Raw genomic sequence first — 26382 nt, 5'->3', positions numbered from 1 at the left:
GATTTATTGGGAGGAGGGAGCTCATCTATAATAAATAACAATGAAAGGATATAAAATATTCACACAGGATGTAATGGCTTCTGCCACTGCTTTGGTGGAAAGGTAACACTTTGAGACCATGAGAAGAACAAACTGTAACACTGCACCTAGTTCAAAACATTCTCACCCACATACACACACCAGAGAACAGCTTTGTGTATAATACACTCACCCATAGACACACACACACACCAGAGGAGAGCTTTGTGTAAAGCACACTCATGCGCACCCATATACACAAACCAAAGTATAGCTTTGTGTAAAACAGGGGAGCTGTACTGTTTTGTTATTTCATACCCTAATTCAATAGCGAAGACTCAGGACATGAAACAAGGCTTTGAACACACACACACACACACACACACACACACACACACACACACACACACACACACACACACACACACACACACACACACACACACACACACACACACACACACACACACACACACACACACACACACTATGTCCTTCCACAGACAGGGATAACAGGTAGAGCAGACTTGCTCAGAATAATCTCAAGTCTCTTTTCCACCAGTAGGAATACTTCACTAGTCACCTGTGTGCAGTTCAGCTTCCACTTAGATGGGTCTTTCTTATCTAGTGAAACTAATAAGAGGTTTGAAGAGTCTCTCTCTCTCTCTCTATGGGGGAGTATCACGCCAATGATGTTCACTATCCCTATTTCATTTTTTCTCAAGAGATGGTGATATGCTTTGATCAATGGATCTCTTTACAAATTCTAAAACCTTTGGGACCCGTGTCAGTTAATAAGTCTAGTTCCCTATGGGCATACAAAGCTCTTAACATTTAGACACCTGGTAGGAACAGTTGCCAGTGAGAAATCCAATAACCAGTAAAAATAAAATTCTAGAATAAAAAGCTCTCGAGGCAGTCTGGCTCAGACTGTGACACCTGGACCTCTCCTGCTAGTTCACCAATAGCTTGTCAAATTCATGGGAGCAACAACGAGATTCTTCCGCTTCCTCAATAAAACTACATAATTGATACAGTAGCTGTCAAATGGCCATTTCTGTACACTCCACATTTCACCCAATGGCTCAGCTAACTCAACTCTCCTCTACTTAGCAATAGTGTGAGCTCAATTCACCTGTGGGCTCCACCTGAGAGGCCGTCCTTGTGCCTACAGTTGTAGTTATTTGGTAGCTGCTGTATGCAACATACTGTATGAAAGATTGATGCAGTGCTGTGTAGGACATTTTTACCTCTACTTAGTATGACTTCATGAACAGCGCATAAATAATTCAAAAACACACACTGAAAGCTTTTCTTGATTTATTCTTCCAGAGTCACATTCCTTTCCGTTTCAGCAGGAAAGTTCGTTTTCCCAGAGAGGCATCAGTGTGTGTTTTGTGTTGTGTACTACAGAGAAAGCTTTTTAAAGAGTCTTGACCAAGTGTACTGTAGGAGTATAGAAAGTCAACCAACGGTACAATCCAAACGCAACCCACTCTCCCTCACTTCCTCTGGCAGCAGTTCAACAAAGTTGAATTCATCCTGACAGCCAGACCAAATCTTGGCATTGACATACAGATCACACTGGACAGACATAAAAATGCAACATGTCGAATTTTGGTCCCATGTCTCATTAACTGAGATACAAAAATATCCTGAAACTTCCCAAAGCTCACAAAAAAACTTGTTTTGCTTACATTCTATGCATATATTCATATCTATAGCTATAGTCATGCGGAATCCAACGCAAACCTTCTACGGAGCTGACTTGTTTTGTTACAGTACATGCAGATCTTAGACAATGTACCACGTTGCCTTTCTATCTCTGTTCAGTGTGGTTACATCAGACAAATCAACAAGACAGCTAAGGGTCATTTGAAAGTATATATCATATAAACATTTTATTTAGTGCATTTTATGTGTACAACAGATAACAAACTGGAGTATACCAGGACAAAATCCTAACTGTACATTCAGTTCTACCCTGGCATGAACTGGAGAACGCGATTCTACATGGAAGAATACACAAAGCCTTACAGTATGTCATGCAGCTATATCCCAGAGAGCCACACGGTCTCCCATGCAACACATACACATGGTCAATGAATGAGGAAGAAGCCCGTGGAACAAGGAAACAAGAAACTCAGCAAGGCCTGGGCAAACTGGGAGAGCATGATCCTTGAGAAAGCAAATGATCTTTGACAGCAATCCCGTCACATGGAATGTGTCAATCTATTATGAAGCTTCAGTTAAAGCCAAGGATGGTTCTCTCTCTCTCTCTCTCTCTCTCACGCAGAATACAAAGGATCTTCATCATCATCGATAGAAAACAGACACCTCTCCACCTCTGCCGTAAACAGTAACTTTGCCTTGGATAGTTTTGTCATTCTTAGTCTTTTTTATTATTATTATTTCAAAAGGTCCCAGGTGCATTCACTCATAAAAATAGACATTAACAAGACACACAAACACCTTCCACTGATTACCATGGCGTTCCCCCTCCCACCACTCATAACACTGATTAAAAGCATTCTCCCCTAGCGCACCTTGTGCTCCCCGTCTGCAGACGAATGAGTAGGCTTATTAAAACAGGCTGGCATTAAAACAGGAGACGACTCTTTGGTGTGCAGAGACAGAAGCCAAACTCCTCACCTGGTCATGGACAGAAATGCTTGGAAATGGTTAGAGCTCTGCCTCTCTCTCTCTCTCTCTCTCTCTCTCTGGACGCTCAATCACCAGGAGACCAAACACCACTAACAAATGCTCGAAGAGACAGAGGAGATGGAGGACATGCCTGCTTGCCTGACTGCCTCTCTCTCTCTCTCTCTCTCTCTCTCTCTCTCTCTCTTTATTTCCAATCTGTTTCTTTTTCTCCCCGCTCCATTTTGTAACATGTGGTGTATTAGTTTAAATGCAAAGCAGCTAATAGCATGCTGAAGCTGCCAAAGCACAAAATAGGAAGAAGCTCACTTGCATTCCTCGGAGGGACAGACAAGAAGGAGCTCAGAACGGCGGACTGTCTGACAAGACATCTCTGGGGGGTTGCTGTCCCAGGCTATAGCAGGGCTCGCATAGAAGGGAAATGCACAGGAAATATGCTACACGTGAAAACAGGGAAATTCCAGAGAGTGGTCAATCCCGCAAACATTATAATGGCTTGCTGTACTGTTGTTGTCATTGTAGTCTTTGTTTTGGATGTTGTTCTTATATATATATATATATATATATATATAATTCTTGTTGTCATAATTGTCAGTCAGTGTTTTGTTCATTTTGAACTTGTATCTTGTCATCACAGTGATCTCAGGAGCTTAATCAGTAGCCTTTTTTTTCTTGGAGATGTCCGTCTCTTGTGTCTGCTTTGTGCTGATTGGTCGGATGGTACGTATCAGCAGGAAGTCCCGCGTGTGTCTTCTGGCCGGTGCAGGGGGGACTCTGAGGCCGCGTCGCCGTGGTTATGTCGACTCGTGATGACTCAGCGTTTTGCCGCCGTTCAACATGGCCGACGCGCTTCGGCTCTTCGTGGGTGTGCCGCTGCCCGAGCGCGAGAACTCGGTGAGATCGTGAAGGGACGGCTCTCTGTACAGGGCCACTGTGAGAGAGAGAGAGAGAGAGAGAGAGAGAGAGAGAGAGAGAGAGAGAGGGAACAGAGGAGGTGGAGAGGTCCTGTGAATCAGCTGGACGGAAATTACACACAAGACTCCCAGCGCTGAGCACAGGCCAGGTAAACTCAGCGGAGGTCATGGAACACACAGTGTGGAGAAGGCAATGATAAAACAGTAGTGCACTACTCAGCCTACGAGGAAGCCCAACATGGCTGCAGAATATATCAGGGAAGTCATCTAGAGGACAAACGGCCTCAATCAACATAACAAACAAGAGAGTGCTGCTCTGTTAACACCTTGAGATGACATAAGCTCCTCTAGACTGCTGTGGTGTTAAGACATCTTGAAGTTATATAACCCTCCATAGATTGCTACAATATTTAGTCACCTTGAAAGGACATAGCAACCTATAGCCTGCTGCTCTGTTTAAGACACTCTGAAATGACATGAAAACCTATAGACTTCTGTGCTAAGCGTAAGACACCCTCTAGTTGACATTATCGACATCATTATGTTTTCATTTCAATTACAGTATGAGATGGAGAGCTGGGTGCAACAGGTCTTCAGAGAGTCCAGACGTGGAGCCAACTCACCCTTGAGAGGTTTGGGGATGAAGTGTGCGGCCGGCTTGTTCTTCTTCACGTGGTTCCCTTTCATGATCTGGCCCTCCTTGTTCAAGCCCAGGTACCAGCCCCGACCAGACTGCTGCTGCCGGTAGATCATGGAGGAGTAAGTCACGTAATAGTTCTCAAAAACAGACTCCTTGAACTTGCACTCCGGTGTGAAGTGTTCCTGGGGGGGGGGGGGGGGGGGGGAGAGAGAGAGTGAGAGACAGAGAGAGAGAGAGAGAGAGAGAGACAGAGAGAGAGAGAGAGAGGCAAGGAGGGAGGGAGGGAGAGAGAATTAAACAGAGCGTGTTTAATAGTGTGTGAGACCTGTGATCCTCTGGCAAGGCATGTTGGCTCTAACAGCTTCTCTTCTCCACACTGAGCATGGAGCCTGTCAGAGTGGGAGCACAGCACAGAGCACAGCACCGGAGTCCTTTTGTGCACGCTGGAGTACTGCGTCTCTCTACACACAATAACACTTCACTTGAAAAGCTGCAGAAGTACAGTAGCAAATACAACAATAGACATTGAATTAGCAAACCGAAATGAAGACTGGCATTTTCACAAGCTGGAATGAAAACATTGAACATGACATCCATTGTGTCTCCATTCTGCTGTATTTGAAAGCTGCACATTGTTTCACAACTGATTTGCTCGTTGGGCTTTCTTGTAGGCTGTAGCGCTGAGGTCTACGTTGGCTGAGCCAAAGAAGCGGGCATCACTCTCTCTCCAGGCTCCCCCAGTTCACTCTCTGCAGCGTAGATTAAGCATTGATTCCCCTCTCTGGTGCTTGAGTCACCCAACTGGATCAATAGGTCTACATTCATTCACTGGAAAAAAGCGTAGTCATAATACCGTGGCTGACAGGCCTATACAATTTGTCTTTTTCTCCAAAACTTGATATTTTTCTCATGCATATTTGTGAATATAAAGCTGGGGAGTTCTGCAGCACATCCATCCAGTCATGTGTCCAAGTTCTTAAACATTGCCTCAGCAATATACAGAGTGCCCAGTGTGCAGCCAATTTGACAGGTCCATTTGAAATAGATGGGAACAGTCATTGGCAGTCTGCTAAAATATTCATTTTGTCATAATGCATTTAATCAAAAAGCAGGAGGTGGGGGCAGGGAGACTTGTCAATGTGGATATGGATGGCGCTGTTTAGAATCCTTTCATTTTAAATAAAGCAAAGTTCTGCAGGGCACTTGGGTGCACTAAGAAAAAAAACAGAAGCTAATATGATGATTCAATATTAATTTGCCTCCCTCCAATATTACAGTCCTATTGAGATTTGAGGCAATTTAATGAGCAAGTCTTCTGCATGGGAGATGAAAACACATCTCTATGGGAAGTGTTTTGATCATCTACAGCTGATGATGATACCATTCTGTGCATAGCAACATGCAGGACTTGACATTCATGTTTCTGTGGCTCTGGGTAACCATGGCAACTTTTGAGTCCTACAGAATGTGATCCCTCTCATACAAATTAACCTGGGGGTCAGACGGAGAGGAGAGAGGCCAGCAGAGGTGGAGGCACGGGGGTGGGGGTGGGGGTGGGGGCGCTGAGGGGTGGGTGGGACATGGAAGCGGCAGGGGAGGAGGTAGTCAAAGGCGAGTGAAACGAAATGGAACAGGGGAAGACGGCGAGACAAAACGAAAACATCTCCTGACTGATGTTTACAAAACAAGCCAAAACAAAGGCAGAACAGAGAGGAAGGTGTGTTGACAAGGGAATAAAAACAACAAGATAGACCCAGTGAGATGGAGAAGCTGACAGGGAAAGGCAAGGCAAAGTAAGGCAAAGCAAGGCAAAGCATGTCTGTGTCACTGTGTGTGTGTGTGTGTGTGTGTGTGTGTGGTTTTACGACGCCCAGAGCATGAGGAACTGGCGCCGAGACGCTTAATCAGCATGATGTCCCTGAAGTGCTGTTAAAAACACACACACGCAACGCTCCTCTGATCTATGAGCACTTTCAGTTCACTGGAGTGCAAAAGGACCAGAGCCAGTTAAGGCCATCTCCCTTCCAGCAACTGGGGAACTGTTAGGTGATATATACACACACACAGACCCTGGGTAGGCTGAAGTGCCCGCAGACACAAACTAAAGTCATACTTACTGAGGTGTAAAGAAAGCCCTCATTGTTCATGGCCAGGTACAGCTTGGTCTGCACTCCTTGAATGGCCACAACTCGAAGCCCAACTGGAATGAGGTTGAACACAGCTGCAGAGTGAAGACAAGAATGTGCTTGTTAGTGGGTTTTAAATGACAGCAACAAAACAAATGCTTATTGAAGCTTGAGGGTAAATCCCAGATGGATTGCAACTGTCTACTCCTGTGTTGACTATTCACCATAACTGTTGTCCTCCTCTTTTGTGCCATCGATGGTCCCATCAGCTTGTAGCTGGAGATGGAAGCCCTGCCGGCTGTTCAGCTTGGTCACGATCCCCTTCAGCTGGGGCTCTGTGGAGCCAAGGGGGGTCCAGCGTCCCGCGGGGAGGATCCGGCCAGGAGCAAAAGTAAACAGTTAGAGGCAGGAGGTGCCACTGTGCACAGAGGCTACGAGAATATTGCACATGCGGCGAGATGACATGGGAAGGGATGGAGAGACGTGATAGTGGGGGGAAGTGGAGGGGAGCTCATGCTGCCATCCTCCTCAACCTTCTGGATCAAATCATCTCAACTATCAGATTTCAAAACTAACAATTACAGAACAAGTGCTTGCTGCTGCAACAAAGCCAAGGTTTCCCCATTGTCTCTCATTTACGTTGAAGGCACTAAACTGTATGTGAATATTGATCCCAAACACATCACAATCACAGCATATCTACATTCCCCAAGAAGATAATCAGACCATATATATTCATGCAACAATGCACTGAAGATATTCAATTCGATTTCAGTGAATGATTTTCATGGAATGATCGTCAGATTTGCATAATAGAGTCTGGGCCACATTATTCAGCTTTGATTTTGGCAGCCTCTTCTTTTGGGGGACAAAGGGCAAGTCAATACCTTGAAACCATCTTAAAAGAGATGAAGAGAAATTGGCCAATTTCTACGGTGTCAGATGAAAACTAACTGGTGATCCTTTTGTGGCGTTCACCCTTTTGTTTCAGGTAAACCAGCCAGAGAGAGGGACAGAGGTTTCCTCCATATTACCAGCTCTCAATGGTAGCTGTGTGGTGCATACAAAACACAAGCAACAACATCCCTAAACTGTTAATGAAAACGCTGCTATGGCATATAAGTTTTATTGGTTACCTTTCAAGTCACCTTTGATTCCAGGTAAAAGAACGTCTAAGATTTTAATGGTACGTTGTGGTTTAGAATATGACATTTCAGAGTCCTAAACAGCAGGGTGACAGTCGTGCATGTGAAGATGATAATGATGTGATTATTGTGATGACTAGGATGAAGATGGCTTTATGGACTGTTCTTAATACATATATAAAAATGCTCTCATCATCAGACCTGGCCGCCTTCTCTTTCGCTTCTTTGAGCCAAATAGTTTGACGCGTGAGAATACGCTCAACCGACTCGGTTTCTCGCAGTTCCCTATGCTTTTATTCGGGCTACTTGCGCAGCGGCCAGCATTCGCCTTCTCGCGCTCCCTCGCCTGCCTCTTCTGCCGAATGAGGGAGCTGGCGATCGCAGCAGCCGTAGCCAGTTTGGCGGTTTGATATGGCAACACGTCCCAAATGGAAATTGAACCTCCTCCTCTCAGCAGGCACTGTCCGTTACAGGCTGATGAGCTGTAAACATCATTGGGTTTTATAAAAAATAAAGATCCATGTTTGCGTCCGGAAATGTGAGAGAAACAGGTCCATTCTACTTCCAAATATCGCTCTTTTTCATAAGAGACGTGACTCCCACATTTCTTTTGACATGTAAATACGCTTTACATATTCTGTTTTTCCTTCTTCATAGTGTCCAATAATGCCTTCTCTCTTCAGTGGAGAAAAGCAGTCCTCAACAAACAATCTCCTTATTGAAGAAATTTCAGTTGTACGTCCACTGCAACAGACCCATGCATACCGCTTCATGGTGCGTACTTGTAGAGAAACAAAAAAAATGCTATTTTCATGTTTTCCAGATGCCAAAACTGAAGATTTCTTCACCAACGCCACGAACGGAGCCTAATATGCCACTTGGAGAGCACCTGTTAACACAACGTGGAATGAAATTCATGAATTATATATCTCAGCCGTGTAGCTAGAGAGAGAGAGAGAGAGAGAGAGATCCTGTAAAAAAAAGGGGTCCTCCGCCTTTCACCTTGCTGTTGCTGATAATGACAAGTTGTTTAACGACATGAGCAGTATGTCTCTCAGTTCTCGGTTTTCAGGTCGTTTGGAATAAGAACAAACATCCGCCTGCTGCAGATGTTTTCAGCCACACAGCAGCAGAGATCTGCATAGGACGATCAGCTGTCAGACCCCCATTTACAAAGAACGCCCAAAATTTGGGGTGAGCTCCAGAAAACTCAAAAATAGTGACAAAGAAAAACAAAAAACGTCTCCCTACGGCGCAATATCACAGTACATGGATGAAATTGAGAAAAGCAGCAGCGGCCGCGATATAGCCTAGGCTACTGATCCCGTTTCACCAAAGATCCGCCTGCAATCGTCCCGACTTCTCCCTCATGGAGACTACGGCGTGAGCTTGTCTCTGCAGCAGATGCTATTCAGCTCACTGTAGCTCCTGCAGCACCGGCTCAAGGGGCTGCATGGTGACAGCAAAAGAAACGTGACTGAGGTTTCCAAGAAGGCAACGCATATAGGATGCCACAATATTAATATCCATGTTCTGCCTCATAGCTTCCATTCTCTGAATTGTCCGGCTTTGCCTACCATGGGAAATATTCGTTTAGGTTTAGACATAACAGTTATGTGACGGTGATAATTTTGGTCGTATGCGAATTATTCATTCGAAATTAATTCAGCTGTATAACTTATCATTAGGTCGATTCGAATATGCAGACTGCTTTAACCGCAGACAAGGACACTGCCACTCCCATACTTAAGACAACTTCATGAACATTCTGCATTTATTTATATGTGCAGACAAATACTTAACCTTAACCTCAACTTCAGTGAAAATATTATAGCCAAAAACACATTGACAAAATGCAATAAAACCTATTTACCCTATCAATCACGTCCAACTCCCCACATTACATAACATACAAGCACATCTCCCGGCTTTGGAGACGGTGGGAATCCTATGGCGCCATTCACAATTCCCAGCTATCTAAACAGTAGTACCCTAGGCTACTGCACTACGGTCACATGAACACAAGAGCCTTTTGTTTTGATCCGAAATAGAGAACTGCACAGAATACAGTCTATCTCTCTTATGTATACAAAAACAGGCTACCCTCTTCCTGTTACAAACATTCTGTTAAAAAAAAAGAAAAAAAAAACTTCCAGGTATTGTAGCTAGATGTTTCAGAACCACGGACAGCAACTGTCATCTTGACATGTCTTTTCTCCTAATAAGCAAAGGCAAAGGAAGTCTATTAAAAGCAGCTCAAGTCGCAGTAAACACTACAAATACATGAGTTCCTTTCTCCATATCAAGTCAGATCGCATATAGCCACAGAGCAGAAAGGGGTACCTGATGTGGATCTCTTAAGAGGAAAGGCCATGTCTCAGTGTTGGACCCACGAATAGTCTTATGCTTCAGCCTCATGATTGTGCACCTCATTAAATGTTCGCCGGGAAAGAAGCGGTATTCAAAAGTTACAACTGAGAATTCTCGGGGGTACTGAATCCATTAAATCCGTGCACACAATGGAGCGTCAGATCATTATTAGTCGTTCGTGATTGTCCATTATGAATGTACAGAGGCTCATCAATGATTCATCTGGTGGATGGCTCTGGTGGATCCATTTCCTGATCTAGCTGTCATAAACATCTTCAATAATAGGACACAACAAACAGAGGGGATGAAGTTGCCTTCAAGGATAAACAGTTTAAGGACGCTGACTTCCTCTAATTCTGTTGTTTACCTCAAACCTAGTGTAGGCTATTAGTAATCCTAAATCACCTGCTTCAAAAACATTTAGAATCATATTTTCATTGCTCTGTTTGACCCATTTCAGATGAACTGGTACTAACTTCCACATGGATACCTATCTTGTGAATTGTTTTCTATTTCCATGAACCTATATTACCTATACCATTTTGAAGCTGTGAAATCCTTGCAGAAAGGATAGGAGGTTTGGCTGTTTGAGCCACAGGACATTTGTTTCCTCAGCAACTAATGTAATCTTAGTGACGTGATGAGGAGTGAATCTCATTTCAAATGGAGGAAATTGAATTAAGGCAGCAGCATTTTCCTATCACAAAATAAAATTAAGTTATTCAATAAAAATGAATTATTTAGACACCCAACTATCAATCTATCTATCTATCTACCTATCTATATCTATCTATCTGTCTATCTTTCTTCCTTTCTACTGTCCTTTGGTCTTTCTTTGTTTTCCTATATTAATGACCTGATTCTAGCTCACTATCTCATGAATCCGTTGATCACAATCATTGTATTGAATAAATTATAAATGATGGAATGGCCAAAAGATAGACACAAGAAATATAAAGTAAAAGTAAAGTAAAAAGACACACACAATGAAACCAGAACAAATAAAAACAAAATCATGCTGGAACTTTCACACCTGACAAATAATACTAATAACAATAATAATCAAGTCATAATCACAGAAACACTTTCTTTTTAGAGAAAATTAGCTTGGGTGTGTTAGAGCAGTAAGTGGGTCAACAACTTGTTGAATACCTGCATTATCACACTGGAAGAAATTGGCCTAGTGGTGTTAGCCAGCCTCAAGCCACTAGATGTCAGTGCACTGTTATGATATCAGAGCTTTGTGCTCATGAGAGCAGTATGCTACTGTCACCCTTCATTTTTGTCTGAAGGGGAAAAAAGTGTTTCAACAGCTTGGACATAAATCTGTATTCGTGGTAGGCTACTGTGATGGGAAAATATATAATAGGGACTGACAATCAGAAAAGACATGACAGGACACTTGTGTTTGTCAAATGCTGTCAGCACGCCTGGCATAATTTATGTCCACAATCATGCCATTCTGCACACACAGCAAACATTCTACTGTACAACGACAGCAGCAGATGAATGGTCCTTTGTGTCACACCATAGGGAGGAGCACCGATCAATTACTGAAAATGTAAATTCATTTCTATGTTAATTCACGCAATTAATCTTCTCTGGCATTCAACCCTGCAGTTAATGGTCTCACGACGTCACAGCGCAAACACAAATCACGCTGACCCCAATTTGCCAAACTCATTTCACTGGCCTGACACGTGGTGACATGCAGGATCAAGTGCGAGGGAACGCCACCCAACATGCCTCAGAAAAACAAACAAACAGAGCGTGTGACGAGCTGGAGCTGTAGACGTGCATACATGCGTCAAAGTTGTGCTCTCAGTGAGGTGAGTCAGCTGTGGGACTCCAGTCGGGGGGCCCAGGGCTGTTTTCCCAGTGTGCCCAATGCTGGCTTCAGCCCCTATTAATCAACCAGGGGAGTGGAACAGTCCTAAAGGGCACTCTCATTGCTGCAAATCACCCAAGACATGCACAGAAAAATCAGTGCTCCACAGTGGTGGGGTGGTGGGGTGCTGTAAGACGTGTAGCTGCCACAAAGTAATAGGCAACGCAAATGCAGTCTTGCTTGTGCTGGGCTGGTGCTGCATCGATCGGCTGCTGGAACAAACCTTCTGGAGTCTTGCCTCTCCTTAAGATGATGAGCCCAATCGGACAGCAAAAGATTTCATGGCACTTGGCGTTAAAGTCGTAGTCTTTGTTTAAATCCTCCAGGGACTGAAGAGAGTCCTCACGTAATATGATGTATTCCCGGGTGTACAAAGAGTCATCTTGAACTGTTATTATGTGGCAAGAGAAGGGGTGACAGTCAGAGGTATGACTATACTGTAGCTTCACATGATGATTAATGATGATTCATTCAGACATAAACACACACACACACACACACACACACAATTTAAAAGATACCTAAATTCATGCAGCTCTAAATTCATCTACTCTCAAAATAGTTTATTCACCAACTGCAACTTTTAACATTCAAAAATCACACTGTATTATCCACATTCACTCATCAACACTGTACGAACCATTTAATACCACTGGTATTGATATAAATATTAGACAATATAACCATCATCAAACACGTTCTGAATGCCCTTTTTAAAAAAAATCTGATACCGCATGGGGCAGCTCACCGAGATCACAGAATTCATTGTTTGCCCACCTCTTATTTTACCACTACATCCCTGATTATGTCCAACAGTAGAATAATGTTCTGTGAGGACTGCTATATCTTTACATGTAAAACCAATTATATTTTGTATCTGGCGGTATGGCCTGTTCAGAGGATGTTCCCTGTCTTTCCATGAGCTCCATGGAAAAGCCTAGATAGGGAACAGCAGTATCCTCATGGGACTACCCTCCCAATTTAAACTGGGAGAGTAATTCCATTCCCCCAAACAGAGCAAGCAACAATGACAACAGTATGTCATTATTTTACTGCAAGTTAAACCACTTTAAGGTGGAGCTGGGGAGGAGGTGGGTTGCAAAGCAGCAAGCAGAGAAAGCAATGCAGACTGACACAGCTTAAATAAGGCGCCCTTATGAGAGAGACTACGAATGGAACGAGCGATATAGCTGATGTGGGCTGGGTTTGGCATAGCCGATAAGAAACTGACAGCTGACAGCGGGCTTGACTACGCGGCCTGCCATAACTCACGCAGAATGCTTGATTTATCATTGGTTGAGTGGTGGAGGCTGACTTGATTGTTGGTGTATTTGTGAAACATAAGCGGGGCTACACGACAGATTCTCATTTCATTCTATTCTATTACCCTGCCGGTAAACTTATATTACTGATAATATACTTTAAAGTGTAACTTTGCCAAAACAGCCTTTGTTCAATTATCACCAGAGTTACACTATACATGTAAGTATACTATCATGCACAAGACAAAAATTGGGCTAGAAATATGTTAGTCAGGGGTGGCAGTGGCTCAGGAGGTAGAGGTGTTGGAGGTAGAGGATGTCAAGGAACTGGATTGCCAGTTCTACCCCAGCTCTTTTTTTAACTTCCCCGTCACTGCCCATTGATCATGCCTCTTGTGCAGTAGAAATAAAGCGCAGACTCTCCAGACTAATGTTCAATCTTACAGTTTTTTTCCCGTTGCTTGAACACTATAGACCCATGCTTAGACTAAAGTAACACAACTTGAAGCTTTTGTTACCATACCTCAAACACATGTACCCATACCTTGAACAAAAGTGCTGCTTTGCACTCTAGTTGCAATTCTACAACACACTTACTCCTTTATGCAACACACTTGGCACTGCATACTACTCCATACATAAGACACTTTGTTCAAAAATTAAATCTTAGAGTACCATTTGTTAAACACACGTATCCAAAATACAAAACACGTTGGGCAATTGCAACCTCTCAAATACACACTTGAACACACTTACTTGCAAAACTGAACACCAATCAGCCATCTACAAAAAGCCCTCAGTTTAGCCATTGTAAATGGTGATGTGAATGGTATATATCCCAGTGTTGTGTCATGTTGCACTTGTGTGTAGAGTTTTGGCACAATGAGCGAAGTTTGGCGAAATGTATTGAAGCAAAGTGTTTTATATAAAGTAGACTAGTGTGTTCCTCCTGATCTGAAAGTGTATGCTTAATGATGCAAGTGTGTTATATTTTGTCACCAGAGTTACATTTTGACAAAGGATTGTTGGGTTTTGATTGCAGAGTTTAGGTACTGATAGAAGAGTTTCAATTTGGCATAGATGTGAAAGGTTTATTTCCTAGTGTTGTGTTATGTTCACTAGTGTATAGAGTTTTGGTATGGTGAGCGAAGTTTTGCAAAATGTGTTCAAGCAACGGGCAAAAACTGTAATGTCACTAAGCCTGCTCTGCTGCCAGTCACCATTGAGGAGGTCAATGTGGAGGTGGTGAACACATACAAGTACCTGGGCGTACATCTGGACGATAAACTGGACTGGTCAGTCAACACTGAAGCAATATACAAGAAAGGGCAGAGCAGGCTGTACTTCCTGAGGAGGCTGCGCTCCTTCAATGTCTGCAGCAAGCTCCTCTGGATGTTTTACCAGTCTGTTGTTGCCAGCGTCCACTTCTATGCTGTGGCATGCTGGGGAGGAAGCACTAGGAAGAGGGATGCTGGGCGACTAGACAGGCTGGTAAGGAAGGCTGGCTCTGTTGTGGGAGCTGATCTGGAGTGCATCACTTCAGTATCAGACAAAAGGACCCTGAACAAGCTACACAGCATCCTGGACAATGACTGTCATCCACTCTACAGCACTATCATACAGCAGAAGAGCTTGATCAGCTGGAGACTACGCTCCATGACATGCACAACAGACAGACTGAGAAAGTCATTTGTACCCAGGGCCATACAACTGTACAATGCTTCACTGAAGGGAAAAGGAGAGTTGGACTTCTATGCATAGTACATCTGCACCTCCACCCTCTTATACACTTACATGGCATGGCGTACATGTCTACCCTCATGTCTAACTCTTATATTATTACTATGTTAAGTTTATTTTAATTGTCTATATATTTATATTAGTACTGTTATTATTATTACTATGCTTACATTTTGTACTGTACATATTTATTACTGGTCACTAGAATTTAATCTTGCACTGTTGCACTGTTGGACTTATTTGCACTACCAACTTCACACACACCTCAGACTGGATCACAGTACCAATCCTCAGTACATTCATGCATACCTTATCTATAGTATTCTACTGCTCCTTTAGTCATGTTGATTGTTGATTTGCTTTTTAATTTTCCTGTTTACATTGTTTACATTGTACTGTATGTTGTGTGTGGTGTCTTAAGCTGCTGGGACCTTGAATTTCCCCTTGGGGATCAATAAAGTATCTATCTATCTATCTATCTATCTAATGCTGATTATTCAATGATTCATTTGAATTGAAATATTTAAAATGCTTTCACAGCAAAATATGTGCGATTCATTTAGATGAATTAACCACAGAGTATGTAATTAATTCGATTCGATCTAATTAATCATAATTCGATTGACAACCCTACTTATTGATGGCTTGTGTTTACTGTTTGACACAAAACACTCTTGCACTCTTTGCAAGAGAAATAGTGGTAACACTTTACTTGACTGGTTCGTAGGGCTGTAGTCAAGACCACCTTTGTCGAGTCCAAGACAAGTCCAAGACCAGGACCGGTCGAGACCAAGTCAAGACCGAGTCCAAAGAGGTTCAAGTCCAAGACAGACCGAGTCCAAAAGACTCGAGTCCGAGTCAAGACCGAGTCCAGGACAGAAAAAAAACAAGTTGCATGCATGACAGTCGAAAGACAATAATTTTGGGTTATTATTAATTTTGCTGATCTAAATACCCACCAAGGATTTGTAAGTATAACCATTCCCCTTAATATCACATACTTCCCTTGAATATTATAACATAATAAAGATGCCTGGACTCGGTCAAGACCAAGAACCATATTTGGCAAGACCGATGGCCGAGACCGAGACAAGTCCAAGTCAGATACCAGCCGAGTCCGAGACAAGTCCGAGACCATAAAAAAACGGACTCGAGTCCGAGTCCGGACTCGAGTACTACAGCCCTGCTGGTTCGTTCATAATACATTCATTACAGCTGTCATGAGCTGCACATGAAGCATTCATGACTGTTTCATGAAACATGACTCAACATTCGTGCCAACCCTTTCATGAATGTGGAAGACAAAACGTCAAAAACTGAGCTGTTTTCCGCGATTTCGACTAGGGATGAGACACGAATTTCGATTTTTCGAATATTCGATCTACGTGCGAATATCAAATAGTTAATTCAAATACCATTATTCGCCATATCTCAATTAAGGGTTGGGAAAAACATGGAACAGAAATGAAGGCAGTGAAATGAAGACGCAAATAGGCTATTTAATGTAACGCTTTATTCAACCTGAAGGTGCGCTGGTGAGTAGAACTACTGTTGTATTCTAAAATAACAGAAGAAGAAAACACGGTGTGAATAATCCATAGGAATAATCCAGAGACCGATAGGCTACGAGTAAAAGTTCTGCATTAGACTCGTTTACATTAGCCGTTTTCCGACAGGCGTGTATAATTTCCGTAAGGTTCACAGACTTTTCATATGTCCGTATAATATATCTAGCCTACCGGAACTTTTCCTGTTGCTGACCTAGTAGGCTAATGTTGCCGCCGCAGGTGCTATGTGAACGCAATCGCGAAAAAATTCCACACTTGTTAGTGATGATCGGAGGAAGTATTAGGTGTATTTAAAGCGCCCTATGTCACTGTATGTTCCATCTCTAACACGCTGCAGGGAATGCAGCAACTCTCGCTGAATCCACCATGCTCCCGGTGTAAAAATGTCACTCTTCTGCTGTCAGGCATGCACAGCTGACAGCGCGGCCGCATAGGCTATCCTATGTGGTTGGTCATTGTTAAAATTGAGATCTTAGTGTAATAATTTTTTTAAGGAAGGCATGATCAAAAAGTGATCTGTTAAGGCCGACGGTGTTCTTTCATAAAATAAAGGCTGTTTATCAAAGATCACCATCGAACATGCCTTTCAGGTCATCGTGTTATGTGTAGGCCTACGTAAGGGGGGGGGGGGGGGTCGATTTTCGATTAATATTCGAATAGTTGTCATCGATTTTCGAATTGTGTTTTTGGCAAAAAGTCACATCCCTAATTTCGACAAGGATATCATTCCACTTTTTTGCCTTGCGTCGAGAAGAAGCACCCAAATTATCCAGTCCGAATCATACGGGCAAGTCAGCCCGCTAAGGATATCGCTAACGCCCTAACAGCGGCCTTCGATGTAGAGCTGGGCAAAGAGGAGCCCCAGCCAGTTGCACCACGGCTGGGGCCCGAGATGGTTGTTTTGGCTCACAACACTACGGGCAGTCCTTCGGCTCTCAACAACAATGCCGACAAGCCCCCTATTTCCGTCTCTGCCAGTCCAGTGGAACCGCAGAGGGCTCCATTGAGGGCTGTGAATATGCACCACACTACTCGTGCCATGAGAAAGCCTTATCAGAGGCCAGTCGCATCTCCTCCTCTATCAAGTCCAGGCCCAGGCTCCAGGATCGATGAACTCGAATCTCAGTGTCCGCTCCAGGATGTTCAACCCAGAGCCTCTACATTTACTGCTTCAGGTGTCTACTCTCTTCTAACTCTGGTGGCGGTGGTCTTCTCTTATTCTCAACCCAAATAGACCTCAAGCACGCCATCACTAACATTTCTATCACTAAGTCCTCGCTTCAGCTCCGGTAACCTCAACCATAACGATAATTCTCAATTTTGGGGGCCCTGCACGCTGGTCGCCCCGGCAAGAGTTTGGTTCCGGGTAGCCCCAGCACCCAGTCGCCCGGCGTGATCAACCATTACTCCGGTCCAGGTGGCCCTGGACGCCAGTCGCTCGGCCACAGCATACACAAGCATTCAGATCCAAGAAGGTGGCCCATCTCAATGCACACGCCACTCCGAGAGTCTAGTCCGTACAGGTACGTGCCCGATCCCCAAATGCTCTCCGACCAGCAGGGAGCTGTGCAGGTTGGCCTGCCCGTCGTTGCCCAGCACTCCCGAGAGTCTAGTTCGGACAGGACTGATATCCTCTTCAGGATTAAACATTGTTTTACTATTTATGTCTCCATGTCACGGTCATTGGCAGGAGAGAGTGTGGACCCAAGTGCAAAGCAACGATGAGATGAAATGAGGCAAATCAGGAATAAAAATCAAGGACCAACATCAGACTATGCACAACAACACATCTAAACACAACAAATGACTGACAAAGACTGAGGGAAGACAGAGGGCTTAAATACACAGGGGAAAAAGACACAGGTGATGACATTGAAACAATAGACAGGTGAGCTTAGCAAGGGATTAACAAGAGACAGGTGAACACAGGGCTGGAAACCATAATTAGACTACAAGGATCAAGTGAGGGGCGGAGACACAGGCACAGGGAACACAACATGGCACAGAAACCAGGGGGTCAAGGCCGTATAGATTAGCTTCGGCATGTTAGCATAGGCCATTTTCAAGTATGGCGCTGCATGGAGCATTTAGAACCAGCTCCGTGCACGAAAATCTGTGTTGGGCACGAGCTCTCATAGACCTCTGAAGTTCGCCTACAAAAAAGCCACCATATTTGCCCAAATAAGGAGATCCGGTATCTTGAGATTTTTTCTATGGGAAAATAACATGGGGTTTTTCAATTATCGCACCTGTTAAACTCTCGCGGGGATGATGACATTGGAAATGCAGACGTTTTTCGCTACACAGTTTTGTCCACTGCCGTCTAGTGGATACTGTGATCTTCAGTAGGTGAAGACGGCACACTTTGATCTTTGCTACCCCAGAGCTAACTTACAATGCAGCTTGCCATAGGCAGTTAGCTTCAATTAACTCCCGGATCTCCTTATATGGGCAAACATGGCAGCTTTGGATCCTTTTTGTAGGCGAACTTCAGAGGTCTATGCGCGTACATGTTGGTGGACGGGTACCTATCCGGCGGCTACAGCCAATCGTTACTCAGCGTGGGACTCCACTTGGACTCAGGTGTGCGTGAGCAACTTTTTCGTCTTCTCGTTACATGGCAAGCAAGGTATGTGCATTATCGCCACCCTCTGAACTGGATGATGACTCTTTTTATAGAATGTCCAATAAAGATCAATGTAGGTCAGCCGGCGACCCGGGTTCGATTCCCGCCCCGTGGTCCTTTCCACCCCAACACTCTCTCCCATTCACTTCCTGTCTCTCTTCACTATCCTATCATTAAAGGCATAAAAAAAAAAAAAAGATCAATGTAGGTCCATCGTCATTTCCAGCTTTGGAACTTTGCGTATGGTCAGACCCGACTGGCGCTGGATCAGAGCTCCAGTGTTCAATATGGCGTTGACTATGAATTGGCCGGATTTACTAGCCTTTCATTTTTGCTACCCCAGAGCTAACTGGCTAACTAACTAACTTGATGGCAAGTTGCATCGCAAGTTAGCTCTGGGGTAGCAAAAATGAAAGTCTGGCACCTTCGCATACACACAAAAGTGTGTTCAGGAAAACACCTGAATTTCCGATTTTGTCATCCCCGCGAGAGTTTAACAGGTGTGATAATTCTAAATCCCCATTTTAATTTCCAATAGGAAAAATCGTCAGATACCGTATCTCCTTATATGGGCAAAGATGGTAACTTTTTTGTAGGCGAACTTCAGAGGTCTATACCTCCATGACAGAAACATATGGCACAGGACACAGGAAGCAACAAAGACAACAGGAAGTTACATGAGGAGCAGACATGATGGAAAAAAAACTAGACAGGGGAGACAAGACAAGACAGGATCCTTACACTCCTGAGTCTTTCTGGTAGAAATGGTAGCTTTAGCAAAGTTCTACAGGAAAGACTCGCAGTCACTATTCATTCATAAATCTCTAACCAATCACAACTCAGGAGAAGTACAACTAGCAAGTTCTCGCTATGTCACCTGTTCATTCCTAGCCAATCACAGTTGATTCAGTTTCATTGCCAATGCCTCCCATTCATTCAATCAGCCTACTACAAACCAATAGGAAGTGAATGCGCTCCTTTAAAAACTACTCCCTTAACTCCCCTTCCTCGCTTTTTTTTAGCAAGCCGACTTCGACGTCTCCATCACCACCCCACCGCCACCAGTTGGTCCCTGTCTCAAGCTCATCCCGGGGGATATGCTCGTTGCCCCGCCACGGCCTATCGACAGGATCCGACATCCCCGCACTGCTTACCAGTCTACGGACGGGGGCCTACACCAAAGACTGTTTACAGTTTTTACCCGTTGCTTGAACCCATTTTGCAAAATTTCGCTCACTGCGCCAAAACTCTACACACAAGTAAACATAACACAACACTAGGAACTATACCTTTCACATCTATGTCAAATTGAAACTCTAGTATCAGTACCTAAACTCTGCTATCAAAACCCAACAATCCATTGTCAAAATGTAACTCTGGTGACAAAATGAAACACACTTGCATCATATGCATACACTTTCAGATCAGGAGGAACACACTAGTCTCCTTCATATAAAAGACCGCAGCCTTTGATTTTCACTGTTTACCAGAAGGCACATTTTCAGGAGGCATATTTTCAAACAACCAAAAAAGGCCTACTTAATATTGGACATTGCAGCACTGTACAAAGTAACATGAATTCATATAAAGCAACAACAACAAAAAAAAAAAACAGTTTTTGCCCGTTGCTTGAATACATTTTGCAAAACGCTCATTGTGCCAAAACTCTACACACAAACATGACGCAACACTGGGAAATATACCATTCACATCACCATTCACAATGGCTAAACTGAGGGCGTTTTGTAGCTGGCTGATTGGTGTTCAGTTTTGCAAGTAAGTGCCTTCAAGTGTGTATTTGAGTGGTTGCAATTGCCGATGTATTTTGTATTTTGGATACATGTGTTTACTGAATGGCACTCTGAGATTTCATTTTTGAACAGTCTTGTGTATGAAATAGAGTGTATGCAGGACCAAGTGTGTTGCATAAAGGAGTACTGTAAGTGTGTTGTAGAATTCCAACTAGAGTGCAAAGCAGCACTTTTGTTTACAGTTTTTTACGATTGTTTACACACTAAAATATTTTTTTTCACACAATTAGCAAAATTTTATTCCAAGGAGCAAAACACCTCCACAGATTTGCACTACATTACACACAATGTCTGCTTCACCCTTTTTGCAAAACATTACACACAGTGATTTGTAAAACTCTACACACATTTCCACACCTTAGACACAAGGATTGTGAGGTTACTTCCTTGTCATTACAAAGCCCCAGATTGCCAATGACTACACTAATGAACGAATTGGATAATCACATCCACCAGGTGTGTAAGCACACGTGCAAAATTGAAAACGCAGAACTCAGGTGTGCTATACAGTCTTGTGCGTTTGCAGTAGTTGTTCTTCAGAGTCAAAGTGTATGTACTTTATGCAGTAGTTTTTGTTTGTCTACAGATTTTATTTGTTCAATTGGTTTCATTGTTGGTTGATTACTGTAACTGATTATGGTTAGAAATACTGTAAGTATTGAAAGAAACACTTGAAATATTCAGTCTACAGCAGTCTGCAGTGTTGTACAGTGCCAGTGCAAGTTTATAGACCTATTTATGTACACTTTCCCTATGTTGAACTAATCATGAAGAATGTTGTGGGTTTGTCACTTTTTTTTGGACATCTAAATGATCCCTTACATAACAATGTCTGGGCAAAAATCTAGCACATGCTATTTCCACATTTTTCTTTTTACAAATGTGTTTTGCATTTATCACTGCAGTGTGAAACTGGCTGCAATAGTGTCTGATCATTGAGGACTGTGTTTGTTAAATTACAACTAATAGCATTTTTACAAATATGTGTATATGGTTTGACTGAAGTGTGTACATTATGTTTTGACTGAAGTGTATATGTTTTGACTGAAGTGTTTCATTTTGCAAAGAATCTAGGAATTATGCAAATTGAGTGTGGCGTTTGGATAGCTGTGCTTACATTTTGCTAAACAGAACTCGGTTTTAAAAATTGTGTGTAAGCAATTGAAAAAAACTGTAAGGTATGGGTACGTACGGCATGTTTGTATGGTACAAAAGCTTCAAGTTGTGCTACTTTAGTCTAAGCAAGCATGGATTAAATAGTGTTTACAGGATTAAATAGTGTTTTACTATTTATGTCTCCTGACGGAGTCCTTCTGGTAGAACTACTAATATTTTGCTGATTTGGTGCAGTTTTTATTTTTTGTGTAGAGTTTTGCAAAAATAGCCAATAGTTACAAACAATATGCTTAAGCAATCAGAAAAACTGTAATCAAGTTTTTAAAAAATACATTTTTTTTTAATTTAGAACATTGAGTAATCATGCTCCTAATATTGACCCAAATAGTCATGGCCTATGCCACTTTAATATGCCACATTAAACAGCCAACTTTCAAGCAATTAGCACAGTTGATCAGTTGATTACTGACTGCGGCACAAGCTACTATCAATGGATGCATTAGAAGGAGAGGTTGGTAATCGACTTGTACAGACTTTCTCCTCACAACATGGCAGCAATTGGAAGAAGAGCAAGGTATGCACTGACTTCACAAACAGTCCTTGTTCTACCCTTTGTTTACACTTGCAAAGGTAAAAATATTCAGTTTGTCTGCAGAGACCCTCTCCATACATGGGCTGTGATTTTTTTTTAGCCTAGCTAATGGCTTCCAAGAGTGATTCACTTTGACCTAGCGAAGCTATTCTATACAGTATTATGCTACTCAGTTGTATGCATATAATGAATGGCCTTACCCAAAACTGCACCAATTTGTTATAATCCCTAATGAAAATGTACACTTGTTATATCATCCAAAAATAAACCCTCGGTTGTTAACCCAAAGTTTCCTTTTAAGGCAGGGCAGAGATGTTCTTATGTGCTTGTTTGGGAAGTGTGTGCAAAAAATCACATTCATACAATGACTCATAGAGATGTCTTGAAAACCGAGGGGAGTTTGGCCTGAAACTTCAACATGACTGTTGACGTTAGAGACAGGAAGCTGCATTTGATACAGACATGAGGCAGTGTGTCTGACTTCACACCCTAACTGGCCTGAGAAAAAAGTATAAGCCCTAAGTCAATAAGTTGAAACAAATGTGGCCACAGTTTGATGAGAGTAGGGGAGAGGGAGAGGGAGAGAGAGAGAGAGAGATAAAGGAAGGGAGAGAGAAAGAGAGAAAGAGAGAGGCAAAGAGCTGAGAGTGATGATGATACAACATGAGAGATCTCTTCTAATCAACTCAAGGCTATCATGGCACCAAGGCCAGGGGCTCAGGGGTGGGTGACAAGCCATCTGTCTCTAAGTGTGAGCATAAATGTGTGTGTGTGTGTGTGTGTGTGCGTGCGTGCGTGCGTGCGTGCGTGCGTGCGTGCGTGTGTGTGTGTGTGTGTGTATGCGCGCGCGTGTACATGTGTGCCTGTGTATGTGCATTCTGTGTGTGTGTGTCACTTGCTATCTAGCCGTACATCATGGGGCTAGATTGCAAGGATATCCAGGAGGATTTTGAGAGTGATTTATCTGCATTTATGAGCAGATTTCACGGATTGGAGCGTATTTTCTAAAAATAAGTGCATTAATGGATTATCTTAAAGGATGTCAACATGGTTGCCTTTTTGTGGGGCGGTGGTGATGTTTGGTCCTACTTTACTTGACTTTTATTTTGGAAATTCAAAACGCAATAGCTGAATTTCTGATGACAAAAATGCAACCAACTCTATAGCAAAAAATAGAAGCAGCCATTTAGAATGCAGACACTTTATGTAAAAATAAAGGGACTGTGAAATCACAAAGTCCAACAAATAAATTATACAGCATGTTTCAATCATCTTAAAGCAGTCGTTTTGAATTTTTATGCCTCACACTGTTTAAAAAAAAAAACTGACCGAAATACACAGGGGGGTAGTCCAGATTTCACAAGGTAGCCTACTCTAATGCTATCTCACACACAACCTCCGGAAGGCCCACAGATGTATACACACTTTATCAGTGGCTTCAACTATAAACTAACCTTACACTTCCTCTCACAGTTGTGTTGTATTATAGGAGGGTTAGACAAACGCGCCTCCCACAGACCTTGTGACATTGCATCTCCTTCATTATTCAGCAGTTCTTTATAAAAGATTAATTTGAACATCGTTCACCCGAAAAAAAAGATGACAAAAATACTCCAAACTACTCTGTACCATTCGGCACTCTTCTGGTTCAAAACAAGAAAGAGAGGATCAATAAGCCCACAACGACAAATGTGTTGTTATTTAAGCACATCATTTAAAACTGGGCCTACCCGAGCAGCATCTGAGAGAGAGTAAATAAGACGGATTGTGGGGTGACCAAAATAACCATGACCTTGGCCGACTAACTAGACCTAGGTACAGTATCTGAAGGAACAAACTATCTTGTGAGTTTATTCAGAACTGGTGGTGAATGATTTATCTACTGTATGCCACTGTAGAAATCTGTGTACTGATTTTCCCATTTTCTCATTTTATAAGCATAGAAGAACAACAAAAACAACAACAAAAAAATGGTGAATAGGCCTACTTTCTGAAATGGTATCATTTTATACAGGCTACTGAAGTAGGCCTACTTAAATTAATTCATCATGAATAAAAACTTCTGTTACTGTAATATGAATCAATTTAGTGTGAACCAACAATGAGTCAGAGGAACTTTTAATTACTTTTAATCAAGGTGTGACATCTTGTCCTTCGCTTAGGAAGCAATTAAAAGTTTCACCATAGCAACTAAGAGGTTGCGTTCATTAACCCAGTGGTGACTTATCTTGTGGTACATATGCCCTACTTCACATGACGTAATAGGCCTATACATTAATGAGTTGCCCAGTAGCAGCTTAAACAAGTTTAATCCTTTACATAGATTTAAACAAAATATCCTCCAGTGGTCTGTCACAAAGGGTGTGACATGTGACCTCACCATTCACCCTATCTTGCTCCCTTTCCCTTTCCCTCTCTGTCAGCTGTTAAAATCAATGGAAATACCGATCTACAACGCAGTTGGGCAAAAATTACATTGACCAAAATGTTACGTCAATAACTGAAATAATATGCATCACTCAAGCGTAAACGCAAAATAGCATCAATCCATTATTTTTATGGAGGAAACTCCCCTCTCCTTTGTCTCCATGGCAATATTACCCAGGTTGCATCGCGAAACAGAGCGCCTGAGCGCGATGATTCTACAACCCTGCCTGGAGAAAATGTCAAACAGCCCTTTCAACAGAAAACGGTGTTCTAGCCTTGTCCATGGCACACAACATTGGTAATAACCTAGCCTACCTACCTACACAACAGAAGTACATAAATATAATTTTAGTGCCATGTATTAATAATTTCTTGTTGAACAACATATTGTAGGCTACAAGACACAGCAATTTACTTCACTATCCGAACTGAGTAGGCTACCTAAATTAATTTGACAATAAATGTATCTCTAATGAGCATAACATTCTTTGTCAAGTTCTGTTCAAGTAAGCAACACCCACACATGCACCTGTGTTTAGGCAAGAAAGGACTGTGATCTAAAATGTATTGATTTGACTTCACGCCTGTATAACAGCAACCCACATAACATTACATATAGATAGACAAATAAGTATTGAGTAAGCTTCTCATGTTAAAAATATATTGTAGGCTAGGCTACCTTTCAAGTTCATAGCCTACTGTTAAGAATCAGAAACTGGTGCGCGCCAGTGCGCTTAACAAGGTGAACATGTGGTCTTACCCTTGCTTGCATCCTTGTCTTCTTTGGGCTTTGTCGCTTTCATAGATACTCGTTTGTTTTGCAGAGTTCCAGGGTTAAATTAGGTGTCCCAGTGATTTCACGAAGTAGCCTAATGTTTCTTCTCAGTTCCTTGTGCTGCCAAGCCTGTGCGCGTTTCCCACTTGGACTCTGAAACCAGCGCGCAATTCAAGAAACAAAGGAGTCGGTTAGCATTCTGATGATAAAATGCATGAAGTAAGGATATGATAGGCTCGATTTAAGAAACAGAATATACACAGTTATAATCTTCTCACTATGACACACTAGCTTACTTATTTGCAGTAGCTATAGACTACGCTTATCCATTTTCCACCATGTCAATATCTCTTATAAAGAGAGAAGATTCAAATCAAATGCATAGCATTCTCACTCAGAGAACTCTTTAATTTCCCTTACCTTAGCCACGGCCCACGCTGTGGCAATCGCGACGGATGAACATGGGTTTAGAACTGTCCGGTTTGGTCCAAACGTGACAACAAGAGTGAAACAGCATGGAGAGTAGCGAGAGGGAGAAGCGTTCGCTCCCACACGCTGTCAAAACGCCATACGCACGGAATCTCAATAAACCCAATTTCAAAGTGAAGTTGGTGGAACCGAGTGGTCAGCTCTCAACACTGAAGTGCTGCTAAAGAAAATAAGTATTCACTTAATGTATAATGTTGACAGCTTGCATGCACGT

At 42.7% G+C, this 26382-nt stretch overlaps 1 protein-coding gene across 2 annotated transcripts; it reads right to left on the bottom strand.

Annotated features, from left to right (window-relative positions):
- Nucleotides 1-3309: 3309 nt before the first annotated feature.
- fgf13b (fibroblast growth factor 13b) lies at nt 3310-25811 on the bottom strand. Of its 2 annotated transcripts, none has more exons than XM_062537237.1 (5): nt 25665-25811; nt 6584-6694; nt 6351-6454; nt 4217-4415; nt 3310-3610 (listed from the first exon to the last, which is right to left on the bottom strand). In XM_062537237.1, exons 1-5 carry the CDS (start codon nt 25705-25707, stop codon nt 3474-3476), a joined length of 594 nt encoding a protein of 197 aa, XP_062393221.1. In that variant the 5' UTR covers nt 25708-25811; the 3' UTR covers nt 3310-3473. The 2 variants fall into 2 exon arrangements, with proteins under 2 accessions (XP_062393221.1, XP_062393222.1); XM_062537238.1 differs by lacking the exon at nt 25665-25811 and adding an exon at nt 9848-9922.
- Nucleotides 25812-26382: the final 571 nt, after the last annotated feature.

This window comes from Sardina pilchardus, chromosome 5 (assembly GCF_963854185.1).
Source record: "Sardina pilchardus chromosome 5, fSarPil1.1, whole genome shotgun sequence".
Lineage (NCBI taxonomy): Eukaryota > Metazoa > Chordata > Actinopteri > Clupeiformes > Clupeidae > Sardina > Sardina pilchardus.
Note: the sequence above shows the minus strand (reverse complement) of the source record. Positions and strands in the feature narration are given on the sequence as shown.

Bases quoted from the DNA above. Each gene is read 5' to 3' on its own strand.
- fgf13b (XM_062537237.1), bottom strand. From the start codon at position 25,707: ATGAAAGCGACAAAGCCCAAAGAAGACAAGGATGCAAGCAAGG. The intron at 6,455-6,583 runs GTGAATAGTCAA...TTCACTCTGCAG, and splicing joins AGAGGAGGACAACAGTTATG to CTGTGTTCAACCTCATTCCA. The intron at 4,416-6,350 runs GTAAGTATGACT...CCCCCCCCCCAG, and splicing joins AGGGCTTTCTTTACACCTCA to GAACACTTCACACCGGAGTG.